A 20,587-nucleotide genomic window follows, 5' to 3' on the forward strand; every position below is an offset into this window, starting at 1 on the left:
TTACTTTGTCTACACACTCATCTCATATGTATATACTGTACTCGATACCATCTACTGTATGCTGCTCTGTACCATCACTCATTCATATATCCTTATGTACATATTCCTTATCCCCTTACACTGTGTATAAGACAGTAGTTTGGAATTGTTAGTTAGATTACTTGTTGGTTATCACTGCATTGTCGGAACTAGAAGCACAAGCATTTCGCTACACTCGCATTAACATCTGCTAACCATGTGTATGTGACAAATACAATTTGATTTGATTTGATTTGATGTTATTATCTGCAGTGAAAAAGTGTAGTGGTTTACCTGTGTAATTACTTCACTCTGTGAATTTAGTCAATTTATTCCCTTTTGTGGGTGGATTTATCTGCCTTGTAGTATATGACTTTGTTGAAGTTTACCAATGCAGTCGATGCTCCATAGGCGAACAGACTCTCTCCATGATCTGTGCTGCAGAGACGACAAGGGAAATCTATCAGGTGACGACGACCTCCAAACTGACATCCCGGTGGCCAAGGGCTCTGAGTCCCCCAACTCCTTCCTGGACCAGGAGTGTCGCCGACGTTTCCCTCTGGTGGAGGAGGATGCTGTTCTGTACTGCTACGAATACGACCAGAACCACGGGCCTCCACCTGTCCGCAGGGACTGCACCCCCACTTATGGTATGACCCAGTCCAAACTGCATATTTGTATGAGGGATGTCAGTCCCCCATATACTGTATGATATGACCCAGTCCAAGCCTGTTTGTTTGTATGTGGGATGTCTGTCCCCCACATATGTTACGACGCAGTCCAAGGCTGTGTGTTTGTATGAGAGATGCAGGTGGTGCACTTCCTATAGATTTGATCACTCTTCTGTTGCTGTGAAAACGTGTAGTGTATTTCTGTTTTAAAAATGCTTCTAAAGTTTGTAATCTTCACTTTGAACATTTCAGATTTGATTTGCCCTAACAAAAAAAAATGTATCAACACCTACAAAAATGCTCATTAATTGTAATACACATAATAATACACATTTCCTGTTGCTGCAGGATTATTTTCCTGTTGTAGCAAAATGAATGATCCTACATCTGTATACAATGCCTGCTGTGTTTGTGATGTTTGTGTCACTGTATTGTTAATATAGGCTGTTTGTAGCTCTTAGATTTTCCTGGGTAGGTCTGTAATGTTGTGTGTTATCTGTGCTGCGTGCTCCAGGCAGGCTTAGGCCCACCTCAATGCCAGTGGAATATAACTGGGTGGGAGACTATGAAGACCCGGCCAAGCTGAAGAGAGAGAGCAGGAGAGGTGAGTGGGAGGCCAGGATGGAGAGAAATGGAGAGATAAAAAGAGAGGGGAGACAGAAAGAGAGAGCTATAGCAGCAGAGGTGAGTGGGTGGATATCTCTCATAATTGGGTTTTCTGCCTCCCCATCTCAGATGTCTTAGCCAAGGGACTAGGAAGCTGAGCAGCCAGGCAGGGCTCAGTGCATAATAGATATGATGCTGAATTAGCTATCCTCCTCTCTATCTGTCCCTCTTTTCCGGGTCTCTTCTTTCTGTGTATCTTTGTTAGACCCTCCTACTCTCTTTCTCTTTCAATCTCACCCATTTCTCTCAGTGACTCTCTGCCTCTCTCTCTCTTTGCTTTTGGGTCTTGAAGGTATGTCGTTGCCTTGGCAACTGTAACCAGGCTCTTCCCAAGATTTGCTTGGTTTGATTGGTTGCTGCCAGGCCTGGTGGCAACCAGAGTAGGAACAGAGCGAATGGCCTTGGTTCAGTCTGAGAGGCAGCCACTGTGATGTTGTGTTTTTATTCCCAATAGCAATTCAGTTTATTCCCCCTGGGCTTTTCAGCATCATTTAGGGTGCTATATTTATCCGTATATTTGGCAAGAGGCAGTATCTTGACGTATTGCCTAAAGGCAACATTTCTTTCAATTTTTTGGGGAAGATGTTTTGCAAATATCAGAATAATGACAATCCTTTGGAAATGGCTCTGTTGGTTCAGTACAATAATGGGGTTAGAGTGAAGCCTAGGCATTTGTCTAAATGACAAGACTGAGTAAAGCCTCAGAGCCCTAAAGCCGAATGCCTGGACACACCACAGGATTACACAAAACATAAATTACACTCCCCAATGACATGGCTCCCAAAACTAGCCTATAAGAGTCAGATGGAGGATGTTCATCAGGGGTCTCGCTGTAGCCGCAAGGCACTAATGACATGACTAAGTCCACAAGTCACACAACTGTCCCTTTTCATCCAAGCAATCATTACACAATCTCTAGAATTGGCTTTTGGCTTGTTTTTCGCTGTTGTTTAAAGTTTGTAGTAACAAAGTGACAGCACAATGAATATTCAGTAGGTAGAAATGATGTACACATAGTAGGCCGATATAATCAAATGGCTTAGACAAAGTGATCTAATTGTTGACCTCCCCTGCTCTGGCAGAGAACTCCCTGCTGTGCTATGTGAATCAGAGTGAGGACAAGGCCATGCCAGAAGAGTACCTGACAGGGCGCAGCAGGAAGAAGAGTGACAAGGGCAGCCCCGCCCACTACGCCCTCCTCCCAGCCCTCCAGATGGAAGTCTCCACGTCTGGCTCTGACTCCGCCTCCCTCTACCATGTAAGTCCCATTGGTCCCAGGGCCCTGAGACAACACTGACGTGTTTTTTTGTTGTGATTATGATTAGATATATAGAGGTCTGAGCACAGTGGAGACAGATCAATGTGGTTTGATATCTCTCATTTTCCTGTGTGTTATTTTGTAGATGTTTGAACGATCCTCGCTGCGCTCAAGGTCTAGGAAGAAGAGTAAAGGTGAGTTATTCAAAACCTACAGTCCACAATGCATGTACAGTTTCAAATATACACTACATACATACATGTAATCTGATGCAGACCACCCAATACAGTTGTTTCATTGATACTCCTCTCTCCTTCCTACAGCTGGTGACTCTTTGTCCTCCATCAGTAAGAGGCGTATCTCATGTAAAGACCTGGGGCGGGGGGACTGTGAGGGCTGGCTGTGGAAAAAGAAGGATGCTAAAAGCTACTTCTCCCAGAAGTGGAAGAAATACTGGTTCATCCTGAAAGATACCTGCCTATACTGGTACATGAATGAGGAGGTGAGTGTGTGAGTGATACTGACAAACTTGCTAATTTGTTGTACTGTGACTCCCTCTCTGCATCCTCTCTTGATTATCTTGTGAAGATGTTAACCATCCCTCTATATTTTTTGTAACTCAGAAAAGTAATGTTTGTCAGACTCAGAACAGTATATGATATTATGTTTTTTCCTCCCTCAGGATGAAAAGGCAGAGGGCTTTGTTAGTCTCCCAGAATTCAAGATGGATCGTGCATCTGAGTGTCGTAGGAAGTAGTGAGTACATGCATTTGTGTTTGTATACAATAGATTCATATGTGAGTCTTGTAGTCTGTTTGTCTGTGTGAACCTTGGCATATATGTTCAGTATATGCAACCTGTGTTTGTGCCCCAGAATACTTACAGTTAGTGCTGAGCGATTAACCGCCATTTCATTTTTTGTTGTTATTTAACAACTAATTGACCGACGTCGGTTCAATTACTGGTATTCCATTTAGTTTGTTTTTTGTGAGCCCAGCATGACGTTTCTCTAGATAAATCTTTCAAGACAGAAATCAAGTCAAGAACTATGTAGTTCGCAAATATTCAACCTAGTTTAGCTCAGAAACGTGGTAATTAACTATAATCCTATAATCCGTTGCGGCAGTTTTTTCTTTTTTGGACAGAGATGGATCAGAGGGGAAGAGGCGAAGCGAGAGGTTTTACTCTCGCCAAAATCTGTCCAAAATAAACCCAATGCGTTTCTATGGGCTTATTTTGGATTTAAACATGTCGCCTGCCTTCCTGCCCTTGGGACAACGACTCTCATAGTTAGGACGGAGACAATAACATCTCGGCATTATATACAGATCTCTGGATGGATACACTTTTACGCAGGGGCGCAACTTTCACTGGGGACGGGTGGACGGGGGCATGTCCCTCCACATTCTGAAATTGCATTTTTGTTCCCCCCCAGTTTTATGTTTGGAATGTGATACAAAATGAGGCAACGGTGTGCTTTAGGATAGAGCCAGCGCAGGACACACTGGACCGTGGAGGTGCACCCACTCTGGCACGGCCACTGCGGGGAGCTTGCACAGAGCGCACCGGGCTGTGGATGCGTATGGTGCTTGACCGGTCACTCACTCCCCACGGTAAGCACGAGGAGTTGGCTCAGGTCTGAATCCTGACTCTGCCAATCTCCCTGTGTGCCCCCCACAAAAAAAATGTTTTGGGGCTGCCTCTCCTTCTTGCCTCATTGTTCCAACTCCTCCTAATGCCTCCGTTCCGCTTTTGCTGCTTCTATCTCCTCCTTCGGACAGCGATACTCCCCAGCCTGCGTCTAGGGTCCTTTTCCGTCCAGGATCTCCTCCCATGTCCACTCGCCCTTTTGACCACGCTGCTTGGTCCTTCTTTGGTGGGTAGTTCTGTCACGCCTGTCGTCGGAAGGAGTCCACCAAAGCGCAGCGTGAAAAGTGTTCATGATGTTCATTATCAAAAAACACTCAAACAAAGTAACAAAACGAAAGCGAACAGTTCTGTCAGGTAACAGAGACTAAACAGAAAATAACTACCCACAAAACTCAGGTGGGCAAAAGGCTGCCTAAGTATGATTCCCAATCAGAGACAATGATAGAAACACACTCGGCCAAAACAAAGAAATAGACAACATAGAATGCCCACCCCAAATCACACCCTGACCAAATAGAGAAATAAAACGGCTCGCTAAGGTCAGGGCGTGACAGTTGTGTGCGCGTGTGTGTGTGTTGACAGAGCATTACATTTATTGGCTGTGTCATGTGAGCGAGAGGAGAGAGAGCAGCACCCGTGCACATTGGGACAACTTTTTCCCAGTTCTAGGTAGGCTATTTAGATTGTCAGTATGGAGACACCTATTTCTTACCCTTTTTTCCATAAAACATATTATTACACTAGAACTAATGCACATCAAGAAATAATGTAGAAAAAGTACTGGAAAATGACTTTAGGCACACTAGAGCGCATTACATACATTCGCTCAGAGGTGGTTTAAGCTGCATTCTAATGTTGACTGCTTAAATAAAACGGTATCAAGCGAAGTGCTTTATGCATGCTCAGTTCTTGGGTCTCAGGGCTGCCCGAGATTTGAAATGCAAGTTATAGAACTCCCTCACATGGTTGTTTTTATGGAGAAAAGTCCTCAATGAAACTGACATTAGGCTAATGTGGAGAATTATACATTTGCCTATGTTGGCCATCAAGTAGCCTATTAATGTATATGCCATTGTAGGCTACCATTTAATAAAATAAACATGTTGAAATGATGATATCACTGGCGTTATTGCAAATCAATTTGTGTCACTTGTGTAGCCTACCTGGAGCTGGCAAACCAATTTAATAAATAGCCTATGACTTCAGTTTATTGTTGTTGTAGACTTGTGTTATTATGAATGCATTAGATTGATGGTAACAGTAGTCAGATTAGGCCAGGGGTGCACGTTTCACTGGGGACATGTCCCCCCACATTCTGAAATAGCATTTTTGTCCCCCCTGTTTTATAATTAGAATGTGATATAAAACTGAGCAACGGTGTGCTTTACCATGCGGATGCCTCCGAACGGTCGGGTATCCTGTTTGGAGTGTTTACCTGACTGGATAAAAAAATATATATGATTATGTCCCCCTCACTTCTTAAACCACTAGAAGGATATCTTCAACCACCAACTTACCATCCTGAGACAAGGTCGAGTATAGCCCACAAAGATCTCCTCCACGGCACAACCCAAGAGAGTTGATCACGTCAGATCACGTCAGTGACTCAACCCACTCAAGTGATGCACCCCTCATAGGGACGGAAATGGAAGAGCGCCTGTAAGCTAGTGACTCAGCCCCTGTAATAGGGTTGGAGGCAGAGAATCCCAGTGGAGAGAGGGGAACCGGCCAGGCAGAGACAGCAAGGGCAGTTCGTTGCTCCAGAGCCTCTCCCTTCACCTTCACACTCCTGGGCAGAGTACACTCAATCATATGACCTACTGAAGAGATGGTCTTCAGTAAAGACTTAAAGGTTGAGACCGAGTCTGCTTCTCTCACATGGGTAGGCAGACCATTCCATAAAAATGGAGCTCTATAGGAGAAAGCCCTGCCTCCAGCTGTTTGAAATGAGAAATTCTAGGGACAATTAGGAGGCCTGCCTCTTGTGACCATCTTGTGACCGTAGCGTACGTGTAGGTATGTATGGCAGGACCAAATCGGAAAGATAGGTAGGAGCAAGCCCATGTAATGCTTTGTAGGTTAGCAGTAAAACCTTGAAATCAGCCCTTGCCTTAACAGGAAGCCAGTGTAGGGAGGCTAGCACTGGAGTAATGATGAAGAGTGATGAAGAAGAGTGATGAAGTACTGCATCAGATGACCTGGCCTCCACAATCATGCGACCTCAACCCAGTTGAGATGGTTTGGGATGAGTTGGACCTCAGAGTGAAGGAAAAGCACTCAACAAGTGCCCAGCATATGTGGGAACTCCTTCAAGACTGTTGGAAACCTTTTACTACAACTTTTTACTACATGATTTCATATGTGTTATTTCATGGTTTTGATGTCTTCACTATTATTCTACAATGTATAAGATAGTAAATATAAAGAAAAACCTTTGAATGAGTAGGTGTGTCCAGACTTTTGACTGTTTCTGTACATATTCTCATGACTTGTCTTTAATATTAATCTGAAGGTGGTTATTCATCAAATTAACTAATTATCTTTAATTGTTACCTTGTAACAATTAGCTGATTAGGATCTGGGGCAACACGAGAGTGCCTTTAACTAGTTTTTATTTTTTTATTTAATCTTTATTTTCCTACCATCTCCCGAATTAAACTCTAAAAGATCTTTACCTATCACATCTATAAACTGTTAACTTATTAATCATGACCTCGTATCATATCATCATTCTGAACAGTCGTAACCTCATTGCATCTGCAAAAACCTGAGCCTTACTTATGATTCACTACAACACAAATGTATTTATTTATTAGCTACTTAAATAGGACACAGGATAAACATACACACTCTGCACCGGTTATTGACTGGAGACGTAATACACTGAAAACCAGTCTCTACTGGAATGACAACAACATTGTTAAAGCTTGTTAAAGAAGAGAGGAAGAGAGAGAGGGACAGAGACACTTAAAATTTGGTACATTCAGAAACTACTCTCACCTATAGTAACCAAATACTTTGCACACGAACAGCCGCCCACTTTGAGCAAGAAATCATGAATGTATTTACGTGAAATCCCGGGGATCTCTCGGTAAACAGGGCAGCCTTGGAAAGGGCGTTGGTCCTTTTCGCAGCATGCTTGTAAGGCTCCTATTGTCCGAAATGGTTCCAACAAGTCTTCTACTGTTGTCCTTCTTTGTAGTTGTTCGGTATCCGGTGACTTGTCGTGTAGTCCTGAACAGAACTACAGAGTTGACTTTCCTTCCATTCACTCTGGAAGAGGCTTCTTTGAAGATAGGCTAGCCAGCTGTATCAATGGTTTGAGCAGAGTAACAGGATGATCCTACTTAAATTCGCTTTCAAAAATACTTGACTTAGAACAGCTAATCACCCGTACCAATGATTGTGAGGAGGTGAGTTTATCGTCTCCACTTCGTGTTGAGTTTCAAAGTTCAAACCACTTTAAATGCGCAGCTGCAGCTTCATGCTTTTTTGGTCCAATGTGAGTTTTTTTAAACCCATCATTTATACCTTTTGCTGGAAAGGGGTGGTTCCGGCAGGCTAGCATGCTCCCTGACCTCACTCCAGGGCGGTGACTACTCCCTATGCAAAATTCATGGAAAACAATTATCTCTTATAGCTTCTCAAATCACACCCCTCACAAGAAAGCATGAGCTCTTGAGTTGGGAAAATCTTGTGCAATACACCGACGCATGTCTTGTATTCAAGATCCTAAATGGCCTGGCTCCCCCTCCACTCAATATTTTTGTTAAACAGAAAACCCAGACATATGGCAGCAGATCCACAAGGTCTGCCATGAGAGGTGACTGTATAGTTCCCCTAAGGAAAAGCACCTTTAGTAAATCTACATTCTCTGTGAGAGCTTCCCATGTCTGGAATACACTGCCATCAGACACACATAACTGCACCACATATCACACTTTCACAAAATGCTTGAAGACCTGGCTAAAGGTCAATCAGATTTGTGAACATGGTCCCTAGCTGTGTGTTGCCGCTTTCCATGTTGTCTGTTGTCTGTAGCTTGTGAGGTGTGGAAACACTTTGTTGCTTTTATGAATTTTGTTTTGCTGCTTTTTGTTCTATGTTGCTCTGTCTGTATGCTATGTCTTGCTTGTCCTATGTTGCTATGTCTTGCTTGTTCTATGGTGCTATTGTCTATATTGTAATTGTTTTTAATAACCTGCCCAGGGACTGCGGTTGAAAATTAGCCGGCTGGCTAAAACCGGCACTTTTACTGAAACGTTGATTAATGTGCACTGTCCCTGTAAAAATAAAATAAAATAAACTAAACTAAAAGACTAAAACACTTTCATAATTTTTCATGTTACATGCACAACGCATAGTATAGAAACTATAGTATGGAAACTAAAATAATTAATATTTAGAAGAAACCCAAATGTTGCTTCTAATGTCATGACAAGATACAAGGATATTCCTTCTTAACCTGTTGCGACGAGCAATCCCGTATCCGGGATCTTAAGTATAGCCTCAAGCTCATTAGCAACGTTAACTATTCATGAAAATCACAAATGAAGTTAAATAAATATATTGGCTCTCAAGCTTAGCCTTTTGTTAACAACACTGTCATCTCAGATTTTCAAAATATGCTTTTCAACCATAGCAAAACAAGCATTTGTGTAAGAGTATTGATAGCTAGCATAGCATTAAGCCTAGCATTCAGCAGGCAACATTTTCACAAAAACAAGAAAAGCATTCAAATAAAATAACTTACCTTTGAAGAACTGCGGATGTTTTCAATAAGGAGACTCTCAGTTAGATAGCAAATGTTCAGTTTTTCCAAAAATATTATTTGTGTAGGAGAAATCACTCCATTTTGTTCATCACGTTTGGCTAAGAAAAAAACCCGTATCTGGGAGTGTAATTATAGCCTCAAGCTCATTACCATAACGCAAGTTAACTATTCATGAAAATCGCAAATGAAATTAAATAAATATATTGGCTCTCAAGCTTAGCCTTTTGTTAACAACACTGTCATCTCAGATTTTCAAAATATGCTTTTCAACCATAGCAAAACAAGCATTTGTGTAAGAGTATTGATAGCTAGCATAGCATTAAGCCTAGCATTCAGCAGGCAACATTTTCACAAAAACAAGAAAAGCATTCAAATAAAATAATTTACCTTTGAAGAACTGCGGATGTTTTCAATAAGGAGACTCTCAGTTAGATAGCAAATGTTCAGTTTTTCCAAAAATATTATTTGTGTAGGAGAAATCACTCCGTTTTGTTCATCACGTTTGGCTGAGAAAACCCCCTGAAAATTCAGTCATTAAAACGCAAACTTTTTTCCAAATTAACTCCATAATATCGACAGAAACATGGCAAACGTTGTTTAGAATCAATCCTCAAGGTGTTTTTCACATATCTATTCGATGATAAGTCACTCGTGGCAGTTTAGTGTCTCCTCTCTTCAAAATGGAAACATGCACGCGCCTGGAGATTACGCAATAGTTTCGATGGAGGACATCGAGCGGACACCTGGTAAATGTAGTCTCTTATGGTCAATCTTCCAATGATATGCCTACAAATACGTCACAATGCTGCAGACACCTTGGGGAAACGACAGAAAGTGTAGGCCCATTCCTTGAGCATTCACAGCCATATAAGGAGACATTGGAACAAAGCGCCTCCAAAATCTGGGGAATTTCCTGTTTGAAATTTAATCTTGGTTTCGCCTGTAGCATCAGTTCTGTGGCACTCACAGATAATATCTTTGCAGATTTGGAAACGTCAGAGTGTTTTCTTTCCAAAGCTGTCAATTATATGCATAGTCAAGCATCTTTTCGTGACAAAATATCTTGTTTAAAACGGGAACGTTTTTCATCCCAAAATTTTAATAGCGCCCCCTAATGCATAACTGGTTAATTGGCTCGATAACATTATGGAAAAGGGCTTTATTGTGTATAGAAAAATTAGGCTAGTTTTCAGGTCTTTTGGATGGGTTTAGAGTGGTCATTGGGCTTCATTTCTTGCTTGACCTGGCAACCCTGGGTTAGATAAACACAGACCACATGAGAGAGGAATGTTCACAACACAACGACGAGAGGGACAGAGACAGTTCGTGAAAGTATATCTTATCTACGTTGAAGAACTAGTAAAATGATTTTGTCAGACAGTTCTGCAGCATAGGCTACTTAGGCTGGCTAGCTAAATATGATAACTAAAGACAGTACAGTATGGGGAGCACACAGATAAAGTTAGGTTTGGCTGCTAGTGCCTGAGCAGAGATGAGATGACTTGAAGAAATGAAAGATAATAAAGTCATCAAATAAAACAAAGTGATACACATAACTGAAATATTTTATTATTTCATAGTAATTTCCTGTTTTTCTATTGATTTTATTTATTTATTTTACCTTTATTTAACTAGGCAAGTCAGTTAATTAAGAACAAATTCTTATTTTCAATGACGGCCTAGGAACAGTGGTTTAACTGCCTGTTCAGGGGCAGAACGACAGATGTGTACCTTGTCAGCTCGGGGGTTTGAATTTCTACCCAATGTAGACGTGACAGAGACAATGGAATGTTTCAAATGTTTTGGCAATTAAATGCCCACTATTTTTGGCTTTGGAATGTCCATTAAAAAGCTGTATTTCATAATGTATTGAAAAAATAACGAAACCAAAAAACGTGATTATTTTTGTTATAATCAAACCGAAACCGAACCTAACCGACCTCAAAAAGCACTAACCGCTCAGCACTATTTACCGTATGGTATAATCTGTCCTTGACCGCATGTTTCTGTGTTCCAGTGCTTTCAAGGCCTGCCATCCAAAGATCAAGAGTTTCTACTTTGCAGCAGACAATGCAGATGACATGAACAGGTGAGAGTCACTGTCAGACATAATTACTGTAGCTAACACGGAGGGGGAGACAGGCAGAGACAAGGAGGTGAGAAAAACTGAACGGTTTTGACAAATAGGGCTAGGCAGATGACCAGGTGAGCTGATGTGAGATGCAAAAACAGCAGGAGATAACAGAATGGTGTGTGAGATTTGGAATGGGGTCATTAATTTTGTTCCCTCACAGGTGGCTGAGTCGTCTGACCATGGCAGTGGCAGGTTACTCGGAGCAGGAGAGGATCCGACAGGACCAGGGTGAGAATACGTCAATACACATTAATATAGTTGACAATAATAGAGGCTAAGAGCTGCTTCGTTTGCCCTAGGTCTACTTTAGAAAGTCCCCCCACATTGTCTCTTTCTGATGGTGACGTGTCCTCTTCTCTGCTTCATCCTTGTCATCATGACCAGACTACTGGAGTGAAAGTGACCATGAGGATATGGAGATGCCTTCAACCATGCCCAAACAGGACAGCCCTCCTCCCCCCTACGATACCTACCCCAGGCCCCCCTCGGTAAGTCACTCTTTCTGTGAAAAGCTACTCTGTGCATAGTTTTAATCTGGACTCTTCCCTCTTTTCTAATCCTCCTATTATTTACATTATTGTTACAATGCCATTATATACCTCTCTAGCTGAGTCTCTTCCCTTTACAAAAAATATTCCTTGATTACAAATTACGTCATAAAGGAAAACGTCCCTAGCAAGCGGAACAGATATGACAGCTGGTTACACAAAAGAAAAGGATCTGGGATTGAGTGAAAGAGCGGGAAGACTGAGGAACAAAGGGCGAAGCTGTGCTATTGTAAATACAGTATCTTATGCATTCTAAATTACTGCCCATTTGGAAAAGGAAAATGCAATAAATATTTACTCTGAGCTGCCCTTCGGTAGGTTGGTGGTAGATGGAAGGCCGTGTTGCCCAACCGAGTCCTTTGAAGAATGTCCCAGGTGGCAATTGAATACATTGTAGTAACGTCATTGTGTGGTAGACGGGATACTCTGTCTGTTCTTTCCTAACCCGCGTTTGCAGCTGCTGTTGCTAACTCAACGGCTAGGAGGTATCACTTCTGTAGAGAATAAGAGTTCAAAGTTCATACCATTTGCAACCAAAGCTCACGCTGAGGTTTGCTTAGTTCTGTAGTTGACATGTTAGTCCTTTTAACGCAGAGGCTGCAGACCTCACGTACTTGGAACAGGAGGTTACATTTTCGTCAAGGCTTTATATAGTGGAGCGAGAAGGGTGTGTTTGAAACCCATGTCTCTTCACAGGGACGGGCCACTGATTGAGCAGAGCCCTAACCTTATGAAAACCCAAATCTCTCATTTGGAAGCTAAAATGACATTTAATCTTTTCACCAATAATTTTATATTCAAACATTTAAATTGAACAACAATTCCATGTGAATCCGATAACTCTGATGTGTAGACTTTCCAATGTAGAGTTTATGTCATCCTATCATTGATGAGAATGTCTCAGATGACAACCGAATTGACATCATATTCATGAAGTACCACCACATATGTACAATTGGTCGGATTACCAGAATATAGTTAATTTCCTTCTGATGTTCCCAGAATCTCTATGTTAAGCAAGGCGTTTTCAAATGTCACATCAGTAGGGTAGAGAGAGGGAAAAGGGGGGAAGAGGTATTTATGACTGTCATAAACCTACCCCCAGGCCAACGTCATTTACATTTACATTTAAGTCATTTAGCAGACGCTCTTATCCAGAGCGACTTACAAATTGTCATGACACAATGCTATGCCATGACATCTCTCTGTCTGGTTATCTGTAGGTGTCCCAGATGAGTCCATACCTGGAGCCCAAACACGGCCGCCTTTCCTCCTCTGAGACCTTCCAGTCACGCTCTTCTCATGAGGAGTTCCACCCCGAGCCACAGGAGGGCAGCAGCAGTGGAGGCGGCATCTCGCCTGGCCAGAAGTCCTCCAGCCAACGGCGTTCGTGGCAGGACCTGATTGAGACGCCCTTGGGCAGCACGGGGCTCCACTACCTGCAGACACTGCCCCTGCCCCTGGAGGAGGCCCTACTATGTTCCCCTGGAGGAGGAGGTCTGTCTGTGGAGTACCGCCGCCAGTCAACCCTCCCTGCCCAGCGTAGCCTGCTGCACGAGCACTATGGCCCACTGCCCCTGCAACTCAGCCCCAGTGTCCCTGTAGAGGCTGTGGGGAAACAACGTAGCTTCACCCTGCCCCGAGACAGTGGGCTCCATGCCATTCTCTCAGCTTCGGCCAGCGCCTCTGACCACAGGGACCACCACCACTACCAGCTGGCCAGAGACACAGGTGAGACATTACTAAGGCATGACTGAGACACAGGACAAAGACGTGACAGCCATGACACCATGAGATAGAGAGACATGGCACCATGAGACAGAGAAGAAAGAGATGGGACAACGACCTTAACCTCTCTCTGCCTGTTACATTCTAGGATAAAATAGTTTTATATACTTACATGGAAATTAGTACTTATCGGGTTATAACCTGGTATCCAATGGTGAATGATGTTGCTAATTATAGGCATTGTTCAGACACAGTCTGTGTCACAGACATTGCTGATTGTCTGAGATTTAGACCAGCCCCATCCCCCATCCCTACAGATCTCCAGGACACGATTCTAAAGTGAGGGGAAATCTTAGTGTCCTAATTGACACTAATTCATCCTGGCAGCCCGGGCCCCTCCTCGATGTCTTCCACACACACACACACACACACACACACACACACACACACACACACACACACACACACACACACACACACACACACACACACACACACACACACACACACACACACACACACACACACACACACACACACACACACACACACACACATACACACACAGACATGATAGAGACATCGCTGTGCCCCACCTCAGTGTTTGGGGAGGTGGGGCGAGGGAGAATCCTTTCAGCCCAAGTTAACATTGAATTTTGAAGAGGACAAAGAAACATGCCCAAGGGGCCTTTTTTCCTGTCCTAATTTCTCTGCCACTCTATCACTCACTGTCTCTACTACTCCCTCTATAGACTCTAACACAAAAACACACAGCAAATACTGCATGATACACTTCAAGAGACACAGCCCCACAGCTTCACAACTGACCCCCAAAACACACGTATTGCTGACCCCTAAAACACGTATGGCGAATGCACAGCATAGTATGACAACCACCAGACACAAAACCTTTGGTTAAGTTTTAGTCAACATACACTACATTGTCAAAAGTATGTGGACACCTGCCAGTTGAAAATCTCATTCCAGAATCATGGGCACTAATATGGACTTCGTCCTCCCTTTTCTGCTACAACAGCCTCTACTCTTCTGGGAAGGCATTCAACTTGATGTTGGAACATTGCTGTGGGGACTTGCTTCCATTCAGACACAAGAGCTTTAATGAGGTCAGGCACTGATGTTGGGTGATTAGGTCTGGCTCCCAGTCAGCATTCCAGTTCATCCCAAAGGTGTTTGATGGGGTGAGGTCAGGGCTCTGTTCAGGCCAGTCAAGTTTTTCCACACTGATCTCGACAAACTATTTCTGTGTGGACCTCGCTTTGTCGCTTTGTGCCACAAAGTTGGAAGCACAGAATAGTCTAGAATGTCATTGTATGCTGTAGTGGGCCTAGCCTGAATCATGAAAAAACAGCCCCAGACCATTATTCCTCCTCCACCAAACTTTACAGCTGTCACTATGCATTGGGGCATCTCGCGTTATCCTAGCATCCTAGCACCAAACCCAGATATGTCCGTTGGACTGCCAGATTGTGAAGCGTGATTCATCACTCCACAGAACTTGTTTTAACTGCTCCAGAGTCCAATGGCGGCGAGCTTTACACCACTCCAGCTGACACTTGGCATTGCACATGGTGATCTTAGGCTTGTGTGCAGCTGCTCGGTTATGAAAACCCATTTCCTGAAGCTCCCGACGAACAGTTATTTTGCTGACGTTGTGTCATGTTTTGTCTTATTTTGTCTTGTCATTTTGCTTTTCCCTCTGTTCGTTTTCCCCCTGCTGGTCTTTTTAAGTTCGTTCCCCTCTTTCTCTCTTCCTCCCTCTCTCTCTTCTCTCTATCGCTCCGTTCCTGCTCCCAGCTGTTCCTATTCCCCTAATCAATCATTTAGTCTTCCCACACCTGTTCCCTATCTTTCCCCCTGATTAGAGTCCCTATTTCTCCCCTTGTTTTCCGTTTCTGCCCTGTCGGATCCTTGTCTATTGTTCACCGTGCTGTGTCTGTGTATCGCCCTGTCGTGTCGTGTTTCCCTCAGATGCTGCGTGGTGAGCAGGTGTCTGAGTCTGCTACGTTCAAGTGCCTTCCCGAGGCAACCTGCAGTTCTTGATCGAGTCTCCAGTCTGTTCTCGTCATTACGAGTGGAATTATGTCTTATGATTGTAGATTTACTTTACTGGATTAAAGACTCTGTTTTCGCCAAGTCGCTTTTGGGTCCTCATTCACCCGCATGACACGTTGCTTCCAGAGGCAGTTTGGAACTCGATAGTGAGTGTCGCACCCGAGGACAGATGATTTTTACGCGCTACGTGCTTCAGCACTCGGCAGTCCCGTTCTGTGATCTTGTGTGGTCTACCACTTTGTGGTTGAGCCGTTGTTGCTCATAGACGTTTCTACTTCACAATAACAGCACTTACAGTTGACACCTCTGGAAACTTGACAATCTGACTTGTTGGAAAGGTGGCGTCCTATGATGGTGCCATGTTGAAAGTCACTGAGCTCTTCAGTAAGGCCATTCTACTACCAATGTTTGTCTACGGAGATTGCATGGCTGTGTGCTCAATTTTATACACCTGTCATTAACGGGTGTGGCAGAAATAGCCGAATCCACTCATTTGAAGGGGTGCCAGATAAGATAAGAGCTATGTGGCAATAGCACCATAAGAGGGCAGTATATGTAAAGGATAGCATGGGACATTCCACTGTAGCAGCTTACTGTGTGTGTTCTGCCTGCCTATGAGGAAATGCAGTATTGTTCTGAACTTCCAGGAATGAGAGATCTTGATGCACATGCATATTGCTGTTTTTTTTGCTGAGTGTGGTGCCAGCCGGTGAATGCCATGTATTGTGACTCTGCTTTTCCTCAGGCCGTGAGAGAGAGGGCCGTCCCCAGGCGGACTCTCTGGGGGACCTGTACCGGGCCCTGGAGAGGGCCAACCTGTCCTCCATGGGAGACCACCGGCCCTCCGCCCGCCTTGAGTACAAACGCTCCTTTGTCCGCCGCGTCAATGACCCACTGCTCAGCGAAAAGCTGCACCGTCTCCGCATCCTACAAAGTGCGCTCAAGGTATGACCCCCCCCCCTCTCTTTTTTCTCTCCCCATCTCCCTCTCTCTATAACCACTGTGATTATTATTTGACCTTGCTGGTCATCTATGAACGTTTGAAAATCTTTTTGAAGAACGATCTGACCTTAATTGCATGTATCCTTATAATCTCCAGCCTGCACAGCCAGAAGTGGACTGACCACCCCTTAGAGCCTTGTTCCTCTCTAGGTTTCTTCCTAGGTTCCTAGTTTTCCTAACCACCATGCTTCTACATCTGCATTGCTTGCTATTTGGGGTTTTAGGCTGGGCTTCTGTATAAGCACTTTGTGACATCTACTGATGTAAAAAGGGCTTTATAAAATACATTTGATTGATAGATGACAGGACCTATAGAATATAGTGTGTACAGTGTGTGTACTGTTTATGTACTGTATACAGTGTATCACATCTTAAATCATACTCTTCTTTCTCCCTGACAGAATGTCCCTCTTCAGGACTCTGACCCGTCGTTAGGTTTTTTAGGATAGCCTGTGTGGAACGGACCATGGACACAGCCGCACCATCATAGTCACCCAATTCATCCTGCCAAGGGACGTGCCCTTACTGCCCTACCCCAGACATGCCCACATCCCTGGAAGACAGCCACAACAACCAGGATTAACCCCTCTCTACCTCTCTCTTTCACTCAATCTCACTCTCTCTCTGCATGCCCACATCTACCTCTAAGGACCTTCCCTCATGCAAAATAGTTTGTTCAGTGATCAAAATAACCATAACATATTCAATAATTGCATCGTGCAATGCATGTTCACGCTATTTACAGTAATTAAACTCTAGTTCAATAATACTCTTCTTCTCATTGACATTGTTAAAGGAAAGTTATAACATAAATTGCACTGGAGAATATAGTGAGGCCAGGATTGAATCAGATTAGCTTTAACTCACGGTATTCAACAAATGCATACCTTAATATTGCCTTTGTTTAGGCGACGTCGGAGGTGTATCTGCGTCGGAGCTGTTAAGTCGGTGAGCGGCTGCGCTTGTGGTCGTTGTCACGAAAACCACACCCGTCTTTATGTCCCACCCGCGTTAGAAGTTCAGAAGGAGAAAGTGTAGGTTATATAGGAATAATGACACTCAAATTGAAAATCATTAAACAAAATAATAATGATTTATATCAGCCTAATCGAGGTATAGATTATATCACACAATCCAGTGTTCAAACTTGTAACACGGCTGCATGGGATTTCTACTCATGTGACTCAGTGCATCCAATGGCAATGTCCACGAATGCAGTTACACCTCTGACACCGGCTAAATAAAAGCAATATTAAGCTATGAGTTTGTCTGTTAGCGCTGATCTGATTGAAACATGGCCTGAGTTTTACGGTATTTTTTGCACAGTTCAATGATGTTTTGCATGAGGATGTTGCCCTGTGTGTCTTTATTTCCACCTCCCCTCCACCTGTTTCAGAAGCTCTTGGACACATGTTCATCTCACTATGGGTTTCTGTCCACTCTATCTCTCTCACTCTCTCAGAGCATTGTCAGTGAAGGACAGTATTGTTTGACTTATGAAGAGTAAGCTTCTAGAAGGCACAAGACTTCCACAGCCTTTTCTGGTTTGATGATATTGGATATGTCCCCTCATCTGAAAGACTGCATTAGTGGAGCGCCCTTTAACTCACTGCTCACCTGCATGGCCATGTTAGAACCTTCTGCTTCTGTACAGTACTGTCTGTTCTGAAGACTATGCCAGGGTTGTGTACAGTAACACTACAACGAATCTTGATCTTAAACTAACTATAATAAGCAATTGTATTTTTGATGTCTACAATGTTTATGTTATGCATGTGTGAATGGTAAATGAGTATGTATGTCTGTGTGTTCGGAGAGTGTACAGTATGTTAATTATATATATTTATTTCATAAACTGGATATCGCACAACTGGTATGTCAGAACAAAATCTAAGGAGATATAATTTCAACTTCAGTGTTGTGCCTCAGCGATTTCTGAAAGTATTACCACTCCAAAACTGGGTGAACATAAATAGTTGATGGCTGCAGGGCGTAATCTCTCTCTTATAATAAACAGTAACTGGTGCACAGAGACAGAAAGACAGGTGAGGACTGGCAATAATAAACCAGTATTGTAAATTGTGAAGCATTGATCAGAAACACGTGTCTATTTTTGTATGCATGCTACCTATCCAAATGTTTGTAAACGGTTTTGTATTCTGAGGTGTGTGATCTGAGGACTGCTGGTGTGAACCCATCATTCACTTTGTGTTTCTAAGAACTATTTTACATTTGAAGGAAAAGCAACAGGAGAAAGTGTTTGTTTTTGAAGTGTTCTCTGCAGAAAGGTAAATAACTGTATTTATAAACTGTTCATTGTTTGAGCATGCTTTGTATAACTTAAACAGAATATCATGCCATTTGAAATCTATGGAAGTCGCACATGTTTGGAGTATCGTGGCTAATTTACTTTTTTATTCAATAATAAACGATGGCTTGTACATCTCCTGAACTCTCCCTGAATGGTGAATCCTCCATTTCAAGTATTTTCTTAGGTGCTCTACTCCTGATAAGGGGAACACAGATTGTACAAGATAAAACTATTTTCCTCTGAAAGGTTCTCCCTCAATGTTGGATTTTTCTTTATACTGTATCAGCAGTAAGCATTAATAAGTACTTCTTACTTGGTAACCCTCATGTTGATACACTATTGAAAAGAACAGAACATTCCCTATAAATCCATCTCTGAACATGGCTGTCAGCCTATCAGGAGGTTGATGAAGAAGCAGCTCAGATTTACAGAGGAGATAGGCAGCACAAGCCTCAAACCAGATATCATTCTCTGGTCTAGAGGCACCACGCAGGTACAGGTCGTCATCGAGCTTACAGTGCCCTGGGAGGAGAGGATAGAGGAGGCACATGATTGGAAGCTCAAGAAATACCAGTCTCTCATCCTGAGCAGAATGGATGGAGAGCCTCGAATCTACCAGGTGTGAAGACATTAGTCCTAACAGTTGCAAACAGTTGTGTTTTGCAATGAACACAAAAGTTTCTATTGAACAAATGAATGTAGGTCCCTCCCCGCTTCGTTCCGTATGTTTTCGTTGAATAAACGTTTTGCAACAGAATCGGCGTAATGAATACGCCCCCAGTTTTGGTCGGTTGCAGGGGCTTCGCAAGCCAATCACTCTGGAGAGCCCTGGAGCTGCTCAGCATTGAAGGAGTGGCAAGGAAGAAGCAATTGGCTGACGACAGCAAGGAGGCAGAAGTTGCATCCCGTTGGAAAAAAATCCTAGATTTTTATGAGGGTTAGGGCATATAAATTATTCAGTTAATATCTAAGATGACTTGTTTTGAAGTTAGCCGGTCAAGTTCAAGTTCTTAAAAAAAATGCATTGGACGTTTGTACCTTTGTTGGTCAATTTAATTTGGCTGCACTTGGTTTGAGTTTAACATGCTAATCAGCTTCGGACAGAACAAGAAACTTTTGCTCCCTATTTATTTCGATATATGGGGAGAGCGATGTCTGATCACTGTAAACTTACAAGACAATCCCGTTGGAGACGGCCAACACTGTTCAATGAGCTTGTTATTGTTATCAAACTATGCTAATGTGTTTTCTGTTCGTTAAGGTTTAGAAAGCCACCCCTATGATATAAATATCCCGTAGGCAGCCCTTCCCTTTATGCACTACAAGGCCTACTGCATCTACTGAATCACAGATACATGATTACAAGACTTTTCCCACTCATGTTCCCATGAATGTGTTCAATTCGATGCTATGTTTGTTGAGCCAAGATTAATTATGTTGAGCAGCACTGTGTATTGGATCACTTGCCACTTTTTCTTGGTTCAACACGTTTTGTTTTGTCCAACCAAAACTGTCATATTAATATGACAATACAAACATATTTAACTAGATGCTGTAATGTGAAAATGCTCACTACTCTACTTTCAGTGTGTTTTGTTTTGATGGGAGTTGATGCACTAGGCTGGCGCTAACCCAATGTACTGTATTTCCAAAACATTACACATGTGCACAAGCACCAGCACAGCAAACATTCTCTAGTGACCCCCACAGCTTAGCTAGGTTCATAGACCCATTTTTTTGTTTACAAGCAAACG

General features: G+C 43.0%; 1 protein-coding gene across 4 annotated transcripts in view; it reads left to right on the forward strand.

The window, feature by feature from the left end:
- The window catches only part of LOC124009732 (connector enhancer of kinase suppressor of ras 2-like), a 55,272-nt gene extending 36,293 nt beyond the window's left edge, over positions 1–18,979 (forward strand). For 2 of the 4 annotated variants that reach the window (XM_046321858.1, XM_046321866.1), the window contains exons 11-22: positions 463–668; positions 1,204–1,293; positions 2,438–2,613; positions 2,759–2,807; positions 2,937–3,115; positions 3,296–3,369; positions 11,055–11,126; positions 11,332–11,399; positions 11,556–11,659; positions 12,943–13,450; positions 16,266–16,465; positions 16,924–18,979. In XM_046321858.1, the coding sequence (XP_046177814.1) occupies positions 463–668; positions 1,204–1,293; positions 2,438–2,613; positions 2,759–2,807; positions 2,937–3,115; positions 3,296–3,369; positions 11,055–11,126; positions 11,332–11,399; positions 11,556–11,659; positions 12,943–13,450; positions 16,266–16,465; positions 16,924–16,971 (1,774 nt within the window). In that variant the 3' untranslated portion in view covers positions 16,972–18,979. The remainder of the gene's footprint in view (positions 1–462; positions 669–1,203; positions 1,294–2,437; positions 2,614–2,758; positions 2,808–2,936; positions 3,116–3,295; positions 3,370–11,054; positions 11,127–11,331; positions 11,400–11,555; positions 11,660–12,942; positions 13,451–16,265; positions 16,466–16,923) is intronic. The other 2 variants (XM_046321875.1, XM_046321886.1) reach the window with 1 other exon arrangement.
- The last annotated feature ends 1,608 nt before the right edge of the window (positions 18,980–20,587 follow it).

This window comes from Oncorhynchus gorbuscha, linkage group LG02 (genome assembly GCF_021184085.1).
Source record: "Oncorhynchus gorbuscha isolate QuinsamMale2020 ecotype Even-year linkage group LG02, OgorEven_v1.0, whole genome shotgun sequence".
NCBI lineage: Eukaryota > Metazoa > Chordata > Actinopteri > Salmoniformes > Salmonidae > Oncorhynchus > Oncorhynchus gorbuscha.